This window comes from Octopus bimaculoides, chromosome 6 (genome assembly GCF_046866305.1).
Source record: "Octopus bimaculoides isolate indiv1 chromosome 6, ASM4686630v1, whole genome shotgun sequence".
NCBI classification, from domain to species: Eukaryota; Metazoa; Mollusca; class Cephalopoda; order Octopoda; family Octopodidae; genus Octopus; species Octopus bimaculoides.
In genome coordinates, this window is record NC_142933.1 from 81,603,389 (window position 1) to 81,620,974 (window position 17,586).

The 17,586-nt window shown below is 34.1% G+C and overlaps 1 protein-coding gene and 1 long non-coding RNA gene across 7 annotated transcripts in view; one reads left to right on the forward strand and one right to left on the reverse strand.

The window, feature by feature from the left end:
• LOC128248122 (uncharacterized) overlaps nt 1–17,586 on the forward strand; it is a 128,050-nt gene that overhangs the window by 43,336 nt on the left and 67,128 nt on the right. The gene's annotated exons all lie outside the window — the stretch shown is intronic.
• The window catches only part of LOC106881835 (oxysterol-binding protein-related protein 8), a 139,331-nt gene that overhangs the window by 40,742 nt on the left and 81,003 nt on the right, over nt 1–17,586 (reverse strand). For all 6 annotated transcript variants that reach the window (XM_052968685.2, XM_089354150.1, XM_052968686.2 and 3 more), the window contains 6 exons: nt 14,216–14,284; nt 13,819–13,931; nt 11,729–11,810; nt 8,136–8,234; nt 6,874–6,970; nt 4,180–4,278 (listed from right to left, as the gene is read on the reverse strand). In XM_052968685.2, coding sequence (XP_052824645.1) covers nt 4,180–4,278; nt 6,874–6,970; nt 8,136–8,234; nt 11,729–11,810; nt 13,819–13,931; nt 14,216–14,284 — 559 coding nt within the window. The remainder of the gene's footprint in view (nt 1–4,179; nt 4,279–6,873; nt 6,971–8,135; nt 8,235–11,728; nt 11,811–13,818; nt 13,932–14,215; nt 14,285–17,586) is intronic.

Sequence of the window (17,586 nt, forward strand, 5' to 3'; positions counted from 1 at the left end):
CTGTTTTAAAATGTTTATACTGAAATTAAGACCTATCACAATTTTATTTAAAGACATTTTTATGTTCCAAACATCACAGTAATAAATCAACAAATTCAGTTGTTTTAATGAACCCTTCTAAACTCTTGCTTATTTTCAAAAATAACTGAAAGACATAGGCAATATATTTCATTAGACATAAGGCAGTGGTGAGATGGCAGAATTGTTAGCATGTCACACAAAATGCTCAGCAACAGTTTATCCAACTTTACATTCTGAGTTCAAATTCCACTGAGGTCGATAAAGTACCAGCCAAGCACCGGGGCTGATATAATTGACTAGCCCATCCCCTAAAATAGCAGGCCTTGTGCCTATAGCAGAAAGGAATATATTTCATTAGACAAATGGGAATGAAATATTTAACTAGTGTTATGATACAGATGAAAAATTCTGAAGACCAGAGAACAATATACTCTCATTGATTTCAGTCAACAGACTGTAGTTATGTTTGGGCACCATCTTCAAGAGTATAGCTGATTCGTTATATTAATCACAGTAACAAAACCTTGGCAAAATGAAAGCAAAGACAACTCAAACAACTTCAATTTTTTCCACTGATGATTTTTGCCAACCACCATTATGTAACTAATAGACAAAACTGATAGAGAGAAACTGGATTCAAAGTTCTGCCAAGAGGGGAGAGCATCCTTTCACTGGTTCCAGTCACTGGACAACAACCAAACTGGGTCCCTACCACCAAGGGTTTTAGTTGATGATGTAGAATACCTCAGTGTATTTTGGTATTTATTTCGAGTAGGATATGACATGCAAAATGGATATTGACAGCATAAAGAGAGAACTCAGTTGAATGGCTGAACATAAATAACTGCAAGATATTTCCACTCAAATATGACGCTACCACTGTCTTATATTTATTTTTAATAACAGTTTGACTTAACTGAATCAAACTGTTATTAAAAATTTATGTAACTCCTATCAATATATTGAGTGCCACTTCTTTTGTTTGCCCATTCACTACACACACATATATCATCGTCATTTAACATCCACTTTCCATGCTTGCATGGGTTGGACGGTTTGATTGAAGACTGGCAAGCCAAAAGGGTGCACCAGGCTCCAATCTGATCTGGCAGAGTTTCTACAGCTGGATGCCCTTCCTAACGCCAACCACCCTGAGAGTGTAGTGGGTGCATTTTACATGCCACCAGCACAATTACGTGCCACATACATACATACACATTTCTGTTTGCCTCCCACCCACCACCACAGCTTGGTATTGGTGTGTTTATGTCTATAACTTAGCAGTTCAACAGAGGAGACCAATAGGATAAGTACTTGGCATTTAAAAAAGAAAACCAAGTATAGGAGTCAATTCTTCCAACCAAAAAATTATTCAAGGCAGTGCCCCATGGACACACTCTAATGAATGAAACAGCTTGGATAAGGCTAGATTAAATAAGAACCACTGACCCAAGCCTATTTTAACCAAACTAGGTGACTCACATTGAATGAACTGCACAGAATAGAATACAATGCCGGTGACTTATTGCACAACCAACAAAAGATTTGCAAGAAAGACAAATCTAGCAATCATGAAGTGCAACTGAAATTAGTTGTGGCTATCTGATCCATTTTAACAATATATTTAGTAATATGAATCCTGCCAGTACAAGTCAAGTGAGATTTGGCTACCATTTGTAGCAGAATGGAAAGGCTATTTCATTTTAGATATTTGCATATATCAAGACTTCAAGCAAGGTCATATTTCCTAAAGGCCGGACATGTTTTTACAGAAGATTGGCAACTTGAATTATACTGAATGACAACTTGAATTATACTGAAGCTCATATCATGCAATGGCATGAGGAGGCACAAACATGTACACCTTCAGATTCTTTTGATTTCTGTAAACCAAATTCATGCACAAGGATTTGGGTGGCCCAGGGTGATGATAAAAGAATAGTCAAACACCTGTCCAGAGTGCCACAATGGGAATGACCCAGAAGCCATCTAATTGGGACTTCTTACAAAGAAAAAAAAAATCAAAATTAAAACAAAACCATTTTTCAAAGATTTATACTTCAATCAAAGTAGCTTCTTTAAAGCATCCAGGTGAAAGAAAAAAAACATGCCAGCCACTTTGAAGCCTACTGTTTCTACAGACAAAAGCGTTGGAATGAGCTCAGTATTTATTAGTTTTAAATAATCCAAAACAATGATCCTGAAAAAGGTCAAAATAATCATACACACAAGCATGAAAGGTTTCTGTACATTTTTTATATTTCATTCATAAGTTGCCCAAAGTGCCACCCAGTAAAGCTGAACCCAAAACCATATGTTTAAAAAGAAAACTTCTGAACCATACAGCCATGTCTAGGTAAATATACATTCTAAAGACGAGAGCTAATAACCCAGAAAATTAACACTTCATAAACAACAGCTTATCTTGAGCATTCAAATATGTAAGTGGAGAAGCTTGTTACTTTATAAACTACATTGTGAAAGAGCCATTTAATAACACACCTGTTCTGCTCTAGCCCTTTTCTCTCATATTTTACTACACCTTATCCTGCTAGTATAAAGTTTCCCCTCACTACTTGGGTTCATAGTCTTGCAAGCTACATACCAACCTCATACCGCTGATGGCTTGAAAAAAAAAAGCACCCTTTGCACACTGTAAAGTGGTCGGTGCTAGGAGGGGCACCCAGCTTTAGAAACCACACCATACAAGCATTGGAACATGATGCAGTCCTGTGGCTCACCAGATCCTGTCAAACTGTCCAACCTATGTTGGCATAGAACATGGACATTAAATTATGATAATTCATGATGATGATTTGTCAAAATTTTCAGTGCATATTTCTGTCATTGTCACTGACAGAGTACCATAGCAACTAACTGGGACTATGTCAATGACCAGGTTATAGTTCTGACAAAAATTTTGACACCTCATGAAATAAATTTAAATTTAAAGTGACTGTAACAGCTGGGACTATTACTAAATAACACTTTCATGTTGTGGTTGTTTCACTTTCAACAAACAATCTCAGATGAAGTCATTTGCCAGAGAAGTACAGTTCTGAAACTTGCTGCTGAAGTGCTTAAGGTTCTAATTGTAACGGTACATGAATTATAAAGAAAGAAATAACAGAATGTGTTACAGTGAAATTATGTTAAACAACTAAGTAGGAAAGAAAGTTCGAGCCAAAGTTAAACAAATTGCAATGTTTGCAATGTGAGAAGAATTGTCTTCAATTCACATTGCTCAGCAAATTCCTTTGTATCTGAATTAGTCTCATCACACATATTTAACAGTGTTTCTGCGTGAACTTATATTTACAATATTGATACATTACAGCAATTGTCTCCCTTCTCAAATAATACATTTCTTCTTGTGAGAAAACATTAGTTGTAGCAATAATAACTTGAATGAATTTAAATATTTACATCGATTAAATAAATCGACTTGTTAGACACATTTATTTACTGGTTTTGTATTTACTGTAACACACACACTTTACAATAAGAACAGAAAATTAACTCAAAATTTAAGAATTCAAAAGAAAATTTGGCAAAATCAAATTTTCATATCAGTCGAGTAAAGAAATGTCATGTTTACTACACAAACTTTAAAATCAATTCCATGACCTAACTTAAATACTTATGTACTTTATTATATCAATGAAAATGGTTTAGGATTACAAAACTGTGCAAGTAGTAAATCAGCAAGGATAAAGTAAAGTGGTGTTATTATTATAGTCACCCACTTTTTTTTCAACACAACACATTGATTACTCTTTGTAAACAGCAGACAAATGCTACTAATTAATTAGCAGTTATCAACAAGTATACAAGATTTCTGAAAAATATGTTGCAGCCTATGATCTTATATAACATTCAATATAATGTAACAATTTTATTGCAAAGCGACCCAATATCATCATCATCATCATCATCATCGTTTAACGTCCGCTTTCCATGCTAGCATGGGTTGGACGATTTGACTGAGGACTGGTGAAACCGGATGGCAACACCAGGCTCCAATCTAATTTGGCAGAGTTTCTACAGCTGGATGCCCTTCCTAACGCCAACCACTCAGAGAAATATAGTGTTATATTTTTTTTACTTATTCATGATACATAACAGCAGTTAAACAAGAAATTGTTTAAAACAGCGTACCTTTGCAATGAGCATAGGGCATGGTGATGAAATAGTCTTCGCCTCGACTAAGGAATGTCAGCTTAGCAGTTCCATCAAGTAGAGCAGATAAAGTATTGCCTAATAAAAGAAAATACACAACAAAGATGCTATCAATTTTTTATGTTATAAAATGTTCTTAAAAAAAAAAAATAATAATTTCAATTAATCTTTTCCATTGATTAGATTTTTTAAAATTTTGAAAATGCTACCTCTCATTCAATCCATCCAAATATAAGTTAAATCTAATGACATACAAATGTTTACTTTCAATAGTAAATTATTAATATCAGATAGTACCACAACAATTTAGCAAGTTGTTTTTGACTTTGTTTTAAACATACTCTTTCTCCCACACTAACCTAAGCAGAATACATTATTGAAAATTTGCATCTTAAAACAACTGGAAGCTTTCCCAGTTGGTAACAGCTTAATTTATCTCATTCTTCTGAATCAATAAAGCCAGTATCTGTAAGTTGATTATATGGCTTTAACCTTTTCCCTACAACATTTAGCCTTGTGTCTCTGTAAAAAAATCATTAATGATGTTGACACAAAATTTAAAGCATTGGATTAAATGTATTGATTTGCTGCTTTATTTCTTTTAAAAGTTAACTTCTACTCTTTATCTTATTTAAATCCATATAATAAATACCAGATATATTCATCGAAGGGAACCTGAAGAGCTGATACAGTTTAAGGACACAATTTGGCCTTGTGTCTATATACAAAGAAAAAAATCATTACATCAAGAATAACACCTCACTAAATACTAAGAGATTAATCTTCAGGCAAGCAGATTGCAGCCGAACTTTGATTTTCAGTTCACCTACCCCTTTAATTCCTTTGAAAAAAGCAAACATGTCAAAAACACTCCCATTTCTTCTCACTTATAAATTGAAGGCATTGTACCTCATCAAAAGTAAATAGCAATACAGACAAATGTAGTTACCGAATCTAAGGGAGGTAACCAAGACAAACTACGGAAGAGTTATTGGACTTGAGTTTATTACTCCTGCAAACATTCAAACCAGTATGTTCCTTGAAATATCATGACGGTTTGATGTACAACAATAACTAATGGATTAACCGTCATTTACTGTCAAATGTAATGCTTATGTATTCACATCGTTTTGAATTAATCATGTATTATGTTATAGCTTCGAAATTTTAATAATTTTTTTTAAATTTTAGAATAACACTGTAGGGTAGATGTGAGAGGCCAGATCTGGCTTGTTTGAACATAAAACAGACCATTTGAGTCGAATATGGCCTGCTTAAGAGCTAAAAGATTAATTGAAATAAACTGAACTAAGAAACAGGCTCTGTGAGAGATTAATAAAGTTTTGTTGATTCTGGTTCTGGCAAGTCCTGACTCTCACCTTGTAATTTCTTGGTCAGTATCCTGATACTTTCCCTAGGCAGGCATGTCAGTAAGACTTTTAGCAAGAGATTGTGAGATGAGAGCTATGCTGTTTTAGTTGTTTAATTTCTTAAGATGTAAATGATGTAAAATAACTACAAATCAAAACAAATGAATGACTCAATTTGATGCCTTATACTCAACTCTATATAGTTCATGCTTGAAATTGTCTATTTTTATTAATCATTTAAATCAGTAGGTCTCAACCAGGGTCCATATGACCCTTGGAAGGGCTACATAAAATTTTGTCGCTAAAACTGGTTATACTTCTACAATACACAAAATATTTTAACAACTTTATTTTTTTTTTTTTACATACTCAAGCCTATTCCCCATTTTTTTAGGAGTGGGTAACCACAAGACGCACACCATTCTATTCACTTTGGTTATTCAATTCCCAATAATATCAAATTATAAAAATATAACAGGATTTGACAGCATTCTGGTTTAAGCACCCCTCATAACTTTTTAAAATATTTTGGGCAGAAAATTTTTGTGAGTTTGTGTTCTACACATGGGAATTCATATGATTATGCAAAAAAATTTTTATTAAATTTATTAACCCCCCCCCCCCCACCTCACCCAATCCTAAAAGTTACATTTTTTATGATTAAAAAAAAAAAAATCAGAGTTTAAAATACAGACAGTCTTTTGGGTGCATCATCATTCCATTAAATGGTGTTTATGGGTGAAAAAAAATATTGAAAAATATCAATACATGTCAGAGTGACAAAGAAATGAGGAAAGTATCAAATGGTTGTGAGATGTGCTAAAAACCAAATCTAAATCCCACAAAAAAAAAAAAATTGTATAATTGTATCAATTTCCATGTCATCATCATCATGATTTAACGTCCATTGTCCATGCTAGCATGGGTTGGACGGTTTGACCAGGGCTGGTAAGCTGGAAGGCTGCACCAGACTCCAATCTGATTTGACATGATTTTCTACAGCTGGATGCCCTTCCTAATGTCAACCACTCCAAGAGTGTAGAACACAAATTTGCAAATATTTTCTGATAATTCCAAAAAATAAAAAAAGTTATGAGGGACTATATGGAGTGCTTAAACCAAAATTCTGCCTAGGATTTTTTAAACATCAAATGGTTAGGAGGGTCCATCCAAGAAAACAGGAATCAAAGGGGTCATTGGTAAAGGAAATGGTTGAGAACTGCTGATTTAAATCATATCCCAGAGAAACATTTCAAAAATAAATCTAAGAAGAGAATATTATAAGTTAAACCTAGTAGCTTACCATAGAATTTCGATCTTGCTAATATACTACCACTTAAGCTAAATCCGTCTTGACGATTTGTCACATAGAACGCTGAGATAGGAGGATGATGTGATATCTGTAAATAGGAATTGAAGAATAAGATTAAAACAATTTTTTAAATATAGATAAATAAATGGATACATACATTAAAAAAAAATCTCCAGAAGAAATAGGAATATCTTTATGAGAATTCAATCATCTAATCCCTTCAGTTCGAAGTAACTATAGTTTAGTCCCAGGGTAACCTCGATCCAAGAGACCTATGACTAGAAGCATTCATGCTTTGACCATCCATATTTCCATCAGTTATATAACAAGAACAACATTACTGAATATATCCATTTTTTAAAAATAGGTTAGGGTGCAATTTGAGGGAGATCTGATTGCTCTTTCTACATATTGAGTATCCTTGGAGAAGTTCTATTATAGATTCATTTTGTTCCGTGTGGAATATCTAGAAGGATATTTGAATACATTACATACAATGTGCAGGAACAATCAGTTTCTCTTTTAGCATTTGCACAAATAAACAACTGCCTTACCACGTTGAACAGCAACTAAGTTCAATGTGAACAAGAGGAAGTATTGATTTGAATTAACTTTTTCCCAGTTTTGATATTGTTCAGCTTTAGAACCAATGAGTTGCAAAAAGTTAATTTACTGGAAAGATTATGAATCTAAAGTTGCAACAAGAGATTATGTTTGTATTACATCATCATCACTAGGATCTGGTAAGCTGCAGAGCTGTGTTGAGCTCCAATGTCAACGTCAGCTTTGACATATTTTTATCTATGGCTTGATGCCCTTCCTAATGTCAACCACTTTACAGTATATACTGGTTGCTTTTTTTCATGTCACCAGTACTAGTGAGGTCACCAATTAACTTGCAAGACAAAAAAGAACTGGGAAAATCCCTTTTAACTGGAGTGTGGGGGTATGAGAAGGGAGGGGTGGCTTTATGCCAGGTGTTGAGAGTCTTAAGTATGGTTATTTTATTTTTTTTAAATGTTTCACTAGCCTATTAACTCCTTCCACTGATTGCAATAAAGATATCATACAGAGGACATTAACAATGAAATAAGTGTATGCAATGGAGACACAGACAAAATATTCTTTGACATAAATTATCTAATGTACAAGTAGTCAAAAATCTTGTTAAAATAGAGGATCATTTAAAAGGCTGTGTATCTCAGAAAAATGAAATAAATCATGTAAATAGATACAATGAAAATGACATTTACCTGCTCTGCAATATAAAATGTTCTAGTATTAGTTTGGGGATGACGCCAATAGCATCTAAATGTTTCACCAATTATAGGGTTGTATGGTTTCTTGAGCCCCTGTGCAATAAAGGTATACAATTTTTACAGAAATAGCAATAATAAACATTGTATAAGCTAAACAACTTTTCAGGAATAGGAAAAGATAGAAGAAATGCACCAACAAAAATTTTTCAAAACATTGGGTTCAAAAATGAAGCAAAGCAAGTCACTCTAAAATTTCAAACAACATGAAACAGTCTCTTCACCAAAACATCAGTTAATATGACTGAGTGAAAAAAACATTTAGAAGCCAGTCAAGATATCTAGTGCAGCAACATTCAAAATAGTTATTTCTGTAATTAAGATGTTTTAAAAAGTACTAAAATAGTTTCACTTAAATTAGAATAATATGGGTTTTCACCATACTGATGAATTATTATTTCTAGAAATAATTACATCAGCTCCATAAAGGATTCGTTTACAGTATAAGGTTTTTACAAAAATGGCAACTTTATATGTGATTGTCAACAAACTTACAAAATGATTTTGAAAGTTACAGTGGATACAGATATCAGTAAAAAAAAAAAAAGATGGAATAAAATCTCAAAGTGGAAAGCTAAAGAACAAGATTTCTCTAACAATGTTAAATCTAATGTAAATCAATATGAAAAATGCAATAACAAAGACATGGATGCACATACTTATCTTCCATGATGAATACGTGCAGAACTAGAGAGTGTGACTAGCACAATTTAATATTCAAGTAAAGTCTATTATATATTTTTCAGGTGGGTGATATTAATTATAAGAAAAATACATAAATATCGAGAGACATAATTTCAAATTTGAACTAAAAGCCTGGGAAATTGGTGGTGGGGATAGGTTAAGGAGAAAATACTTCATATTTAGGCTGAATATTTGTGGTCATTTGGGTTACAGTCACTCACATTGACTTGTGATGGCTCAAGAAAAAGCCAACCAAGTATATAACCATCTACCTAGTTAAGAGTCCAAAAGTGACTTCTTCATTTGTTCGTATTCCTGGTAAAGGAAGAAAAATGCATTTCAGATGCAAGGACATGAGCTAACTCATTGCAGTAACAAAACATTCTAAAAACTAAGTACATACTGTAAAAAAAAAAAAAAAAAAACTATGTTACATACATAATATTAATTACATGTGAAACATTCAAGGCCTAATAAGTTGAAATCAGATTGTAATTAATAACACTGGATTGCAAATGTATGAAGTTACAGAACTAACAATTCCAGTATATTTTCATATAAAACTAAATATACTTTCATAAATTTAAGGAATTACTATTACCAGTGCATTAAATCAGTGGTTTCTAAACCTTGTTTGTTCTGGAGTCCTCATATGATTTTCAAAACAATTGTAGAATCTGTATCTTCCTTGATTTTACAGACAAATCCCATCACCCTGATTTTAATGACATTAACCCTTTAGCATTTAAACCAGCCATACCCAGCCCAAATATCCTACTGGCTAAATCTGACCCCTCAAATCTACCTTACAAAGTCAGTCTAAAAATAAACTACCACATCATCAAAATCTCAAAGCTACAAAATAATACATGATTAATTCAAAACAATGTGAATGAATAAATATTATGTTTGACAAAATAATGTGAATGCCAAAGGGTTAAATGAAAGAACAAATTATTTTAGGGAAATAATTTATTCATATAAAAAATCATATTAAATTTATTATTGTGAAAATTGTGAAGACCATTTTTGTTTTAATTTTATCAAAAAAAAAAAACCCCTCAACTTACAGAACCCTGGAACTTATTTTGTTTGAGAAAGTCCTACATTAAATATCCCAATATAACAGATAGCTTTCACAGATAGAGTAAAATATCTATGAATTCTTAAATAATCTACTAAGTGAATAATTTAGCTTAGTTGCTTAGTGTTGATGGGGATGTCCCAAAGTCTTTTCTTTTTATCTAATTAAAAATGAGTATCCTACAATAAAACATGGATATTCCACACAAGTCAACAGATACTGAACAGGAATAGATAAGATTTTCTGAGAGAAATACCCTGTCATCATCATCATCATTGTTTAACATCCGCTTTCCATGCTAGCATGGGTTGGACGATTTGACTGAGGACTGGTGAACTAGGTGGTTACACCAGGCTCCAATCTGATTTGGCAGAGTTTCTACAGCTGGATGCCATTCCTAATGCCAACCACTCCGAGAGTGTAGTGGGTGCTTTTACCTACCACCGGCACGAAGGCCAGTCAGGCGGTACTGGCAACGGCCGCACTCAAAATGGTGTCTTTTACGTGCCACCTGCACAGGAGCCAGTCCAGCGACACTGGCAACGATCTCGCTCGAATGTCCTTACACGTGCCACCAGCACAAGTGCCAGGGCACAGGTGCCATCACGAATTGCTTATAAAAGAAGAGACTCAACTAGTATGATCATATGGTTGGATTAAATCAAAAAATGTGAAAAGAACAGTATTTTAATTATCATAGAATCAATAATATTAACTTGTTTTTCCATAAAAGGTTGTCTCATATCATTCCATCTGTGACACCTAACATTCTTTGATATGACCTAAGTACTTCCAAATACTTTGGTTCACAACTTCTATCATCAACACCCTTAATCAGTTGCTTGATCTACCCCTTCCACATGTTCCCTCTACAATTAGAGATCAACACCTCTTGATCCAATTGTCTTCATTTATATGCATTACATAACCATACCAGTGCAGTCTTCTTCCTTGCACAGTACATCTGATGCCTCGTATACTCAGTTTTTCTCTCAAATTGCTTTCACTTAAAGGATCTTATCATTACACAAAATTTATGTAAAAGGGTAAAGGTTTAAATTAGAGGAAAATGCAAATATGCTCAGAATAATTATGTACACAAAGTAAAGGAAAAAAAATTCCTGGACCAAGTGGTTTCATAATTTTAGCTCTGAATTCTGAATAGTTATTGTTTAACCCAAGAAGAAACCAGACAATAAAGTGTAGATACACCACTAGGTTAATTCAGAGCACACCCACTACACAGATCAATAGATTCAGGCATTTTCGAGTAGTTATCTCCTCTTCAGCATTGAACACTGGGAAGAAGAGAGGCAACTCTTACTTGTACTAATAGTAATAGCCACGAAACCTACATTGCTAGTCATCATCTCCTTATTTGAATTCTGTTAATGTCTGATATATGCAATCAAAATAGTTTTAAAATAAGATAGGCATCTTTTTATCATACTTAATGTGAATACATCATTGAATCGTATATTTATTCTGGCATTTCACCCAGGGATAACATCTCCTATGGACGTACACAGAAAATTTGATACATAGATGGCTCTGTATATGTATTGTCTGTTACTATGTAAAAAAAAAACTTATAGGATATCTCGTTCATACATAAATTTTTATAGTTTTTATTTCATTTTGAAAAATTTTCTTAAACAAAGCATAACTGATTTGAAAAGAAGTTGTCACACATTACAGACAGCAAAGTTAAAAAATCAAATTTCTCATTAAAACAGAATATAAAGAGGATTAAAATAGTTACCTTAGGTTTTTTATAAAATCCTGATAAATACCATCGTACAACACACTTCATTCTTGTGTATGGATCTTCCTTCAAAACAGCTCTGTTGAAACAAATGTGATTGATACAAACAAGAAAAACTTTCATCCCAATTTAGAAATCATTAATAAAAACAAGTGTTTTAATTTTACTGAAGGTTTATGGGAAAATATAAGTTTTTTTGAGTTGTTTGTCATCTTTTCTTCTAATCTACTAACTATTGCATTCCAGTATGATCAAGTACCTTTTTATATGTTAGGTGAACTGGAATATGTAAAATTAAGTGTACTGCTTAGGGGAGAAAATGCCAACTCATTTGAACTGGTGATCCAATGTCATCTTCATCTGATCTTTGACACCACACAACTGTTGAGACTCTTCAAAGCTCAGGTGAGGTCCACAATATTGTTCTCACATCTAAGATGATGCTGCCACTGTACAAACAGCACAGACATCTTTTACTCCACACATGAAAGGATCACCTGACTGATAAGCATAAAGTCACTTATGATTAGCATAAAGACACCCCAATCTCTGCCCCACAAGTGCACTGTCTCGTCTGTCTTTTCTACCACCACTAATGATGAGGGGGTCATGCTTCTTCCATTCAAACATTCACAACCCATTTGTGTCTTCTCTTCTCAACACCCAATGCATCAGGCTATACGCTAATCCCTAGACCTAGCACTTCCTTCTCAGAATATCAACCTCTGGAATTCCCTTCTTGCTGTCTTTCTCATGAGTGTTGAGTTGTAATGGTTTGGGAGTAATATTATTGGTCTCAATTTTACCAGTCTAGGAGGGCCTCTGAAGGCCATGGGTATTGATCCTTTCTCTAAACCAAACAAATAAAGAGAACCCTTCAAAAAACCCCCAGAGTTTGTGTATGTGGCAATTTATGGCATTATATTTCACATTATGAAGACTGGTTTCTAATTTCCTATGACAAACTGATTTTTGTTAAAAAGCAAAAAACAAAAATCTGATAAAAATCAAAATTATTAATATACAATGTAATTATTTCTTCTAAATTAAATATATTGGTTTCAAATTTTGGCACAAGGCCAGCAGTGTTGGGAGAGGGGGTAAGTCGATTACATCGACTCCAATAGGATGAAAGGAGCAAAGTTGACCTTGGCAGAATTTGAACTCAGAACAAAGGCAGATGAAATGCTGCTAAGCATTTTGCCCAACATGCTAACGATTCTGCCAGCCCCTCACCTTTCCAAATTGAATACATTAATAAATCATACCAATACTGAGGATAACTTGCATGAACCCAAAGAAATAAAACCCTCAACAACCCAAACATGATATTCCTAACCCTTACAAAAACTATTAAAAAAAGGATCCCTCCCAAAAACAATGCTTCAATTAAAAATCTCTTTGGAGAATATCATATTAAAATTATATTCAAAATTAAATAGACTTACATATAATTAAAGAAACTGGTTTGGCTGTAAAGAATTAAACTACAAGCAATCTTATTCATGGCTACGACTCTTAAAATAGGACAAAATTTTGTTATAAGTAAAGTTGTTGCTGTTTAACTCCAAGCCAGCAGTGATTAAACAGACCTGTATTCCAAAGCATTCTGCTCTCGACCATCCCATCTATTATCAGGTCCACATTATCCAAAGTGCCTGTGATTTACTCTTTCTAACATGTTGAGGTTCCTTAGCAAAGGGAGGAAGTGTTGACACATTCTTTTATCATGTAACTGTAAGGGTTTATTATTGTGTAAAGTCTTAATAAGACTATTAGTAATAATACTAAAGCCTTAATAATATTACTGTATAAAGCCTATTAATACTATTGTGTAAAGCCTTAATAATCAAGAAGTCTAAATTAATTTGTGTTACAATATTTATGGTTTAGTAGCTTAACCTCTGGCACATGAGTTCAAAGCCTAACAAAGGCACTGAATTATCATTTTAATCAAAACAAGACGTTCTAGCTTCACTATTTGAAACAAGGGTTCGTGTAGGTATGCTATAATTAGGAAACAAAAGTGAAACAGTAAAAAACTTGATAGTTACATTTTTGCAAGATAACTTTAGTAACCAACTTACTCTGAAAGAAGATCTGCATGATAATAATAGTCAGATAACTTGTCCAAAAAAGATCTTGGCTCCAGTATAAATGTTGGTAGCACCACTTTTGAAAGATCCATCCCAGGCCGGACCTACAAATATAGTCATAAATTACAACAGATAACATACACAATAACTTACAAATTCATTTATGATAAACTGACATTAACAAAGACTCACTATATTATATTTTATGGTATATTTCTTTAAGATATTCATCTTCCCTACTATATCAATGTTTGAATGCATTATGCTATTAAACACAAATTCTGAGATTTCAACTCAACAGTTCGTTAAATATATTGAAATTTCAGGTATAATTCATTCTGCCTCTTCACTCAGGGCAATGATTACTCTAATATGAAATAAGACCTACCTGCTTTAGCAGTGCCCAAATTAGGCTTTTCTCTTCATCATTAACTTCTTCGGTTTGACATTCATCACCCTGCTGGGACAAAGTAAAAAAATGTTAATTTCTTTGATTTTATATATACACACACATACGTATATATATATATTTACAAAAAATGTAGGCACACTATAGAATGCCAATATGTATAGTTCCTTATAATAACTTCTAATTTTTAAATGATAAGTGTTCCTTTTATTTATTTACTAGCTTCAGTTAATATCACCACAAGATCCAGACTTTCTAGTGGTGTGGTGGATTGCATGCCTCAATGAACCTGAGCGCTCCAACAACAGAGTGCAAACTCCTGGTAGCACCTCCTATGCTGGACAGGTCAAAGAATAGAGGCAAGACTAATATAGACCACCTCTTCCAATAGATAAAAATGGGTTTGCCTAGGACCAACACTCCTACCTAGAAAAAAAAAAAGCAAAGCTGATACACTGATAACAATTCAAAACCAACAAAAATTGTGAGAGGAAGATCTTCTTTTGGGGAAACATATGATGTGGTGCCGTAAAATCCAAAAAGAAGATGCAAGGTTGAAAAAGCAGGGATCCAACTGGAGAGAAGCAGAAAAGACAGTTCAGAGTCAAGTACATTGAAGAAAAATCCTCGATGGCTAATGCTCCATAGGAAGTAGTGGATATAAGTAAATAAGTAGTTTCAATTAATGGACTATGGCTATGCTGGAGTACTGCCTTTTAGGATACCATCAATATATTGACTCCTGGTACTTATTTTAGCGACTTAGGAAAGATGAAAGGCAAAGTGAACCAGGTAAGATTGAACTCAGAAAGTAAAACAACATATATATTTTTTCTGATGCTCTGCTGATTATGTTACACACTAATATGTAACAGAAAAGGGCTTTCATGTCATTATAACAGACATGTACTTGGAATTACAATCTAGAATAATTCATTTAAGCACCTAAAATTTGAATGTTAAAATGTTAACATGTTGATTCATAAAGTAATGAGGGAGCCTCTAAATAGTTTTTCTTATGTGCTAGAAACAGCAGCTAAATCTAAACATGTCCTATCACCATTAGTTTTAAATTTTGCTTTTCTATATTCCCATGGGTTGGATGAAATTTGCTGGCAAATTTTCTACAACTGGATACCCTTCCTGTCACCAACTCTCACCTGTTTTCAAGTAATGTAATATTTTCCCCATAGCCAGACATGTTTTTGCAAAAGATTGGAATCAAAGGATGCCACATACATGACAGTGACAGCAGTTTACAACCTTCACACAATGTCAGGGCAAGGAGACAGTAATATACATTACATGCATGTGCGCACACACACACACACACATATACATGACGGGTTTCTTTCAGTTTCCATCAACCAAATCCACTCAAGGCTTTGGTCAGCCCAGAACTATAAGCAGGAGTCACTTGCTCAAGGTACCATGCAGTGGAACTGAACCTGAAACCATGTGGTTGGGAAGCAAACTTCTTACCACACAACCATGCCTGCACCTCTTGGGAGAAAGAGAAAGGACAAATTGACTAATGTAGTCCTGGCATCATTGTGGCGATGAAGTGGTTGTGGTTGAAATACCTTTAATTAATTGTATGTTCCATCAGGGCTGGCCTGATCCTAAACAAAAACAAAAAAAATACTAATTTAAAAATTACATATTCTAAATATTATATTGCATTTTGTGAACAATAGTGATGCTAATTACTTCTTTCTGGCTGGTCAATCACAAATTCATTATTTTATGTAAGAGAAAGAGGGTGACATTAGATTATTTGTGAAATTCAAACAGAACAAATATTACAATGGATTTTCATCCAAAAGCAGTAGTTTCCTTGCTGATGTCTATATATTACTTAAGGATATATAAACATATATACACAAATATGACGAACTTCTGCACAGTTTTTGTCTAACAAATTCCACTCACAAAGCATTGGCCAATGCAGGCCTATGACCAAGATGCTTTGTAGTGAGATCAAACCTCAAACCACAAGACTGGGAAGCAAACTTCATCACAAAGCCATCCATGCCAGTCTCCACAATATCTTTCGTTTTACCTCCTCTTCTCTATTTCTGACACAATAATAGATTTTGTTTTTTTACTTTTCCTGGCCCCACTATCCCATTCCTCATACCTTGAATGTCCACTCAAATGTCACATTATTTTTATCAATTTCTACCTCCATCCATACTCTCTTCTAAAATAGAAGTAGTTATGCAGCTCTACAATAACAAGAAACCAATTGTGCTCTGGTCCTTTCCTGTCATACTTTGCCCTTCTATACTCCTCATTTCCGAGTATAAGGTTGCCTCACCTTAAAGTTTGTAGGCTTGCAAGCTGTACAGCAATCACATTAGTACTGATGGCATGAAATAAAATGAAAAAAAAAAAAAAAAGAAACCATCCAGTGTACAGTTGTCACCGGATTTATTCAACCTGTATAGTGAGAAAGCTCTAAGCAAGATAAAAGACAATTGCAGGGCTACAACTGGGGGAAAGGAATTATAACAATTTGAGGCATGCAGATGATATGGCTTTGTTTGCAGACACAGAAGAGAAGCTTCAGGGATTGATTAATATGATTAATATTGTGACTGAGGAGAGTGGAAAGCTTGGATTGACAATTATCTACCAGAAAACCTCCTCAATGTTGCTTGATGCTGGATGGAACTGGGATAGAGCAGAAGGACAGTTTCATATATCTGGGAAGTTGGATAACATCAAATGGAAGGTAAGATAAGGGCATCAAGTGCAGAATTGGATTAGCAAAGAAGACTTTTATGGATATGAAAAGCATTTTTTGTGCAAAGAGAATTGGAATGGAAGTTAAGAAAAGACTATTAAAGTGCTACATCTGGTTGGTGCTAACGTATGGATGTGAGTCTTGGATGATAAGCAAAGTCATGGAGAAGAGACTCAAAGCTTCAGAAATTTGGTTTTATAGAAAAATGCTTAGAATCTCATGGGTACAGAGGGTAATGAATGTGGAAGTGTTGAAGAAGATGAAAGTGAAGTTGATGGATACTATCAGAGAGAGAGAGAGAGAGAGAGAGAGACAGTGGAGATTTGTTGGTCATTTTCTCAGAGAGGATGATGGAATGGAGTGTTACATGGTGGAGACTGAGTTGATGGGAAGGAGAGCGAGAGGAAGGCAGAGAATGAAGATGTTCGACTGGATGAGGAAGAGAATGAACGTGCGGAGTGATGTTGCGAGACAGAAATAAATGGAGGAGGAACAAGCCATGATTTGTCAACAGCATATGCCAAGACACAAGAGAGAGGGAGAGAGAAAGATACACTGGAAAGTGGTTGGTGTTAGAAAAGGAATCTAGCCAAAGAAACCA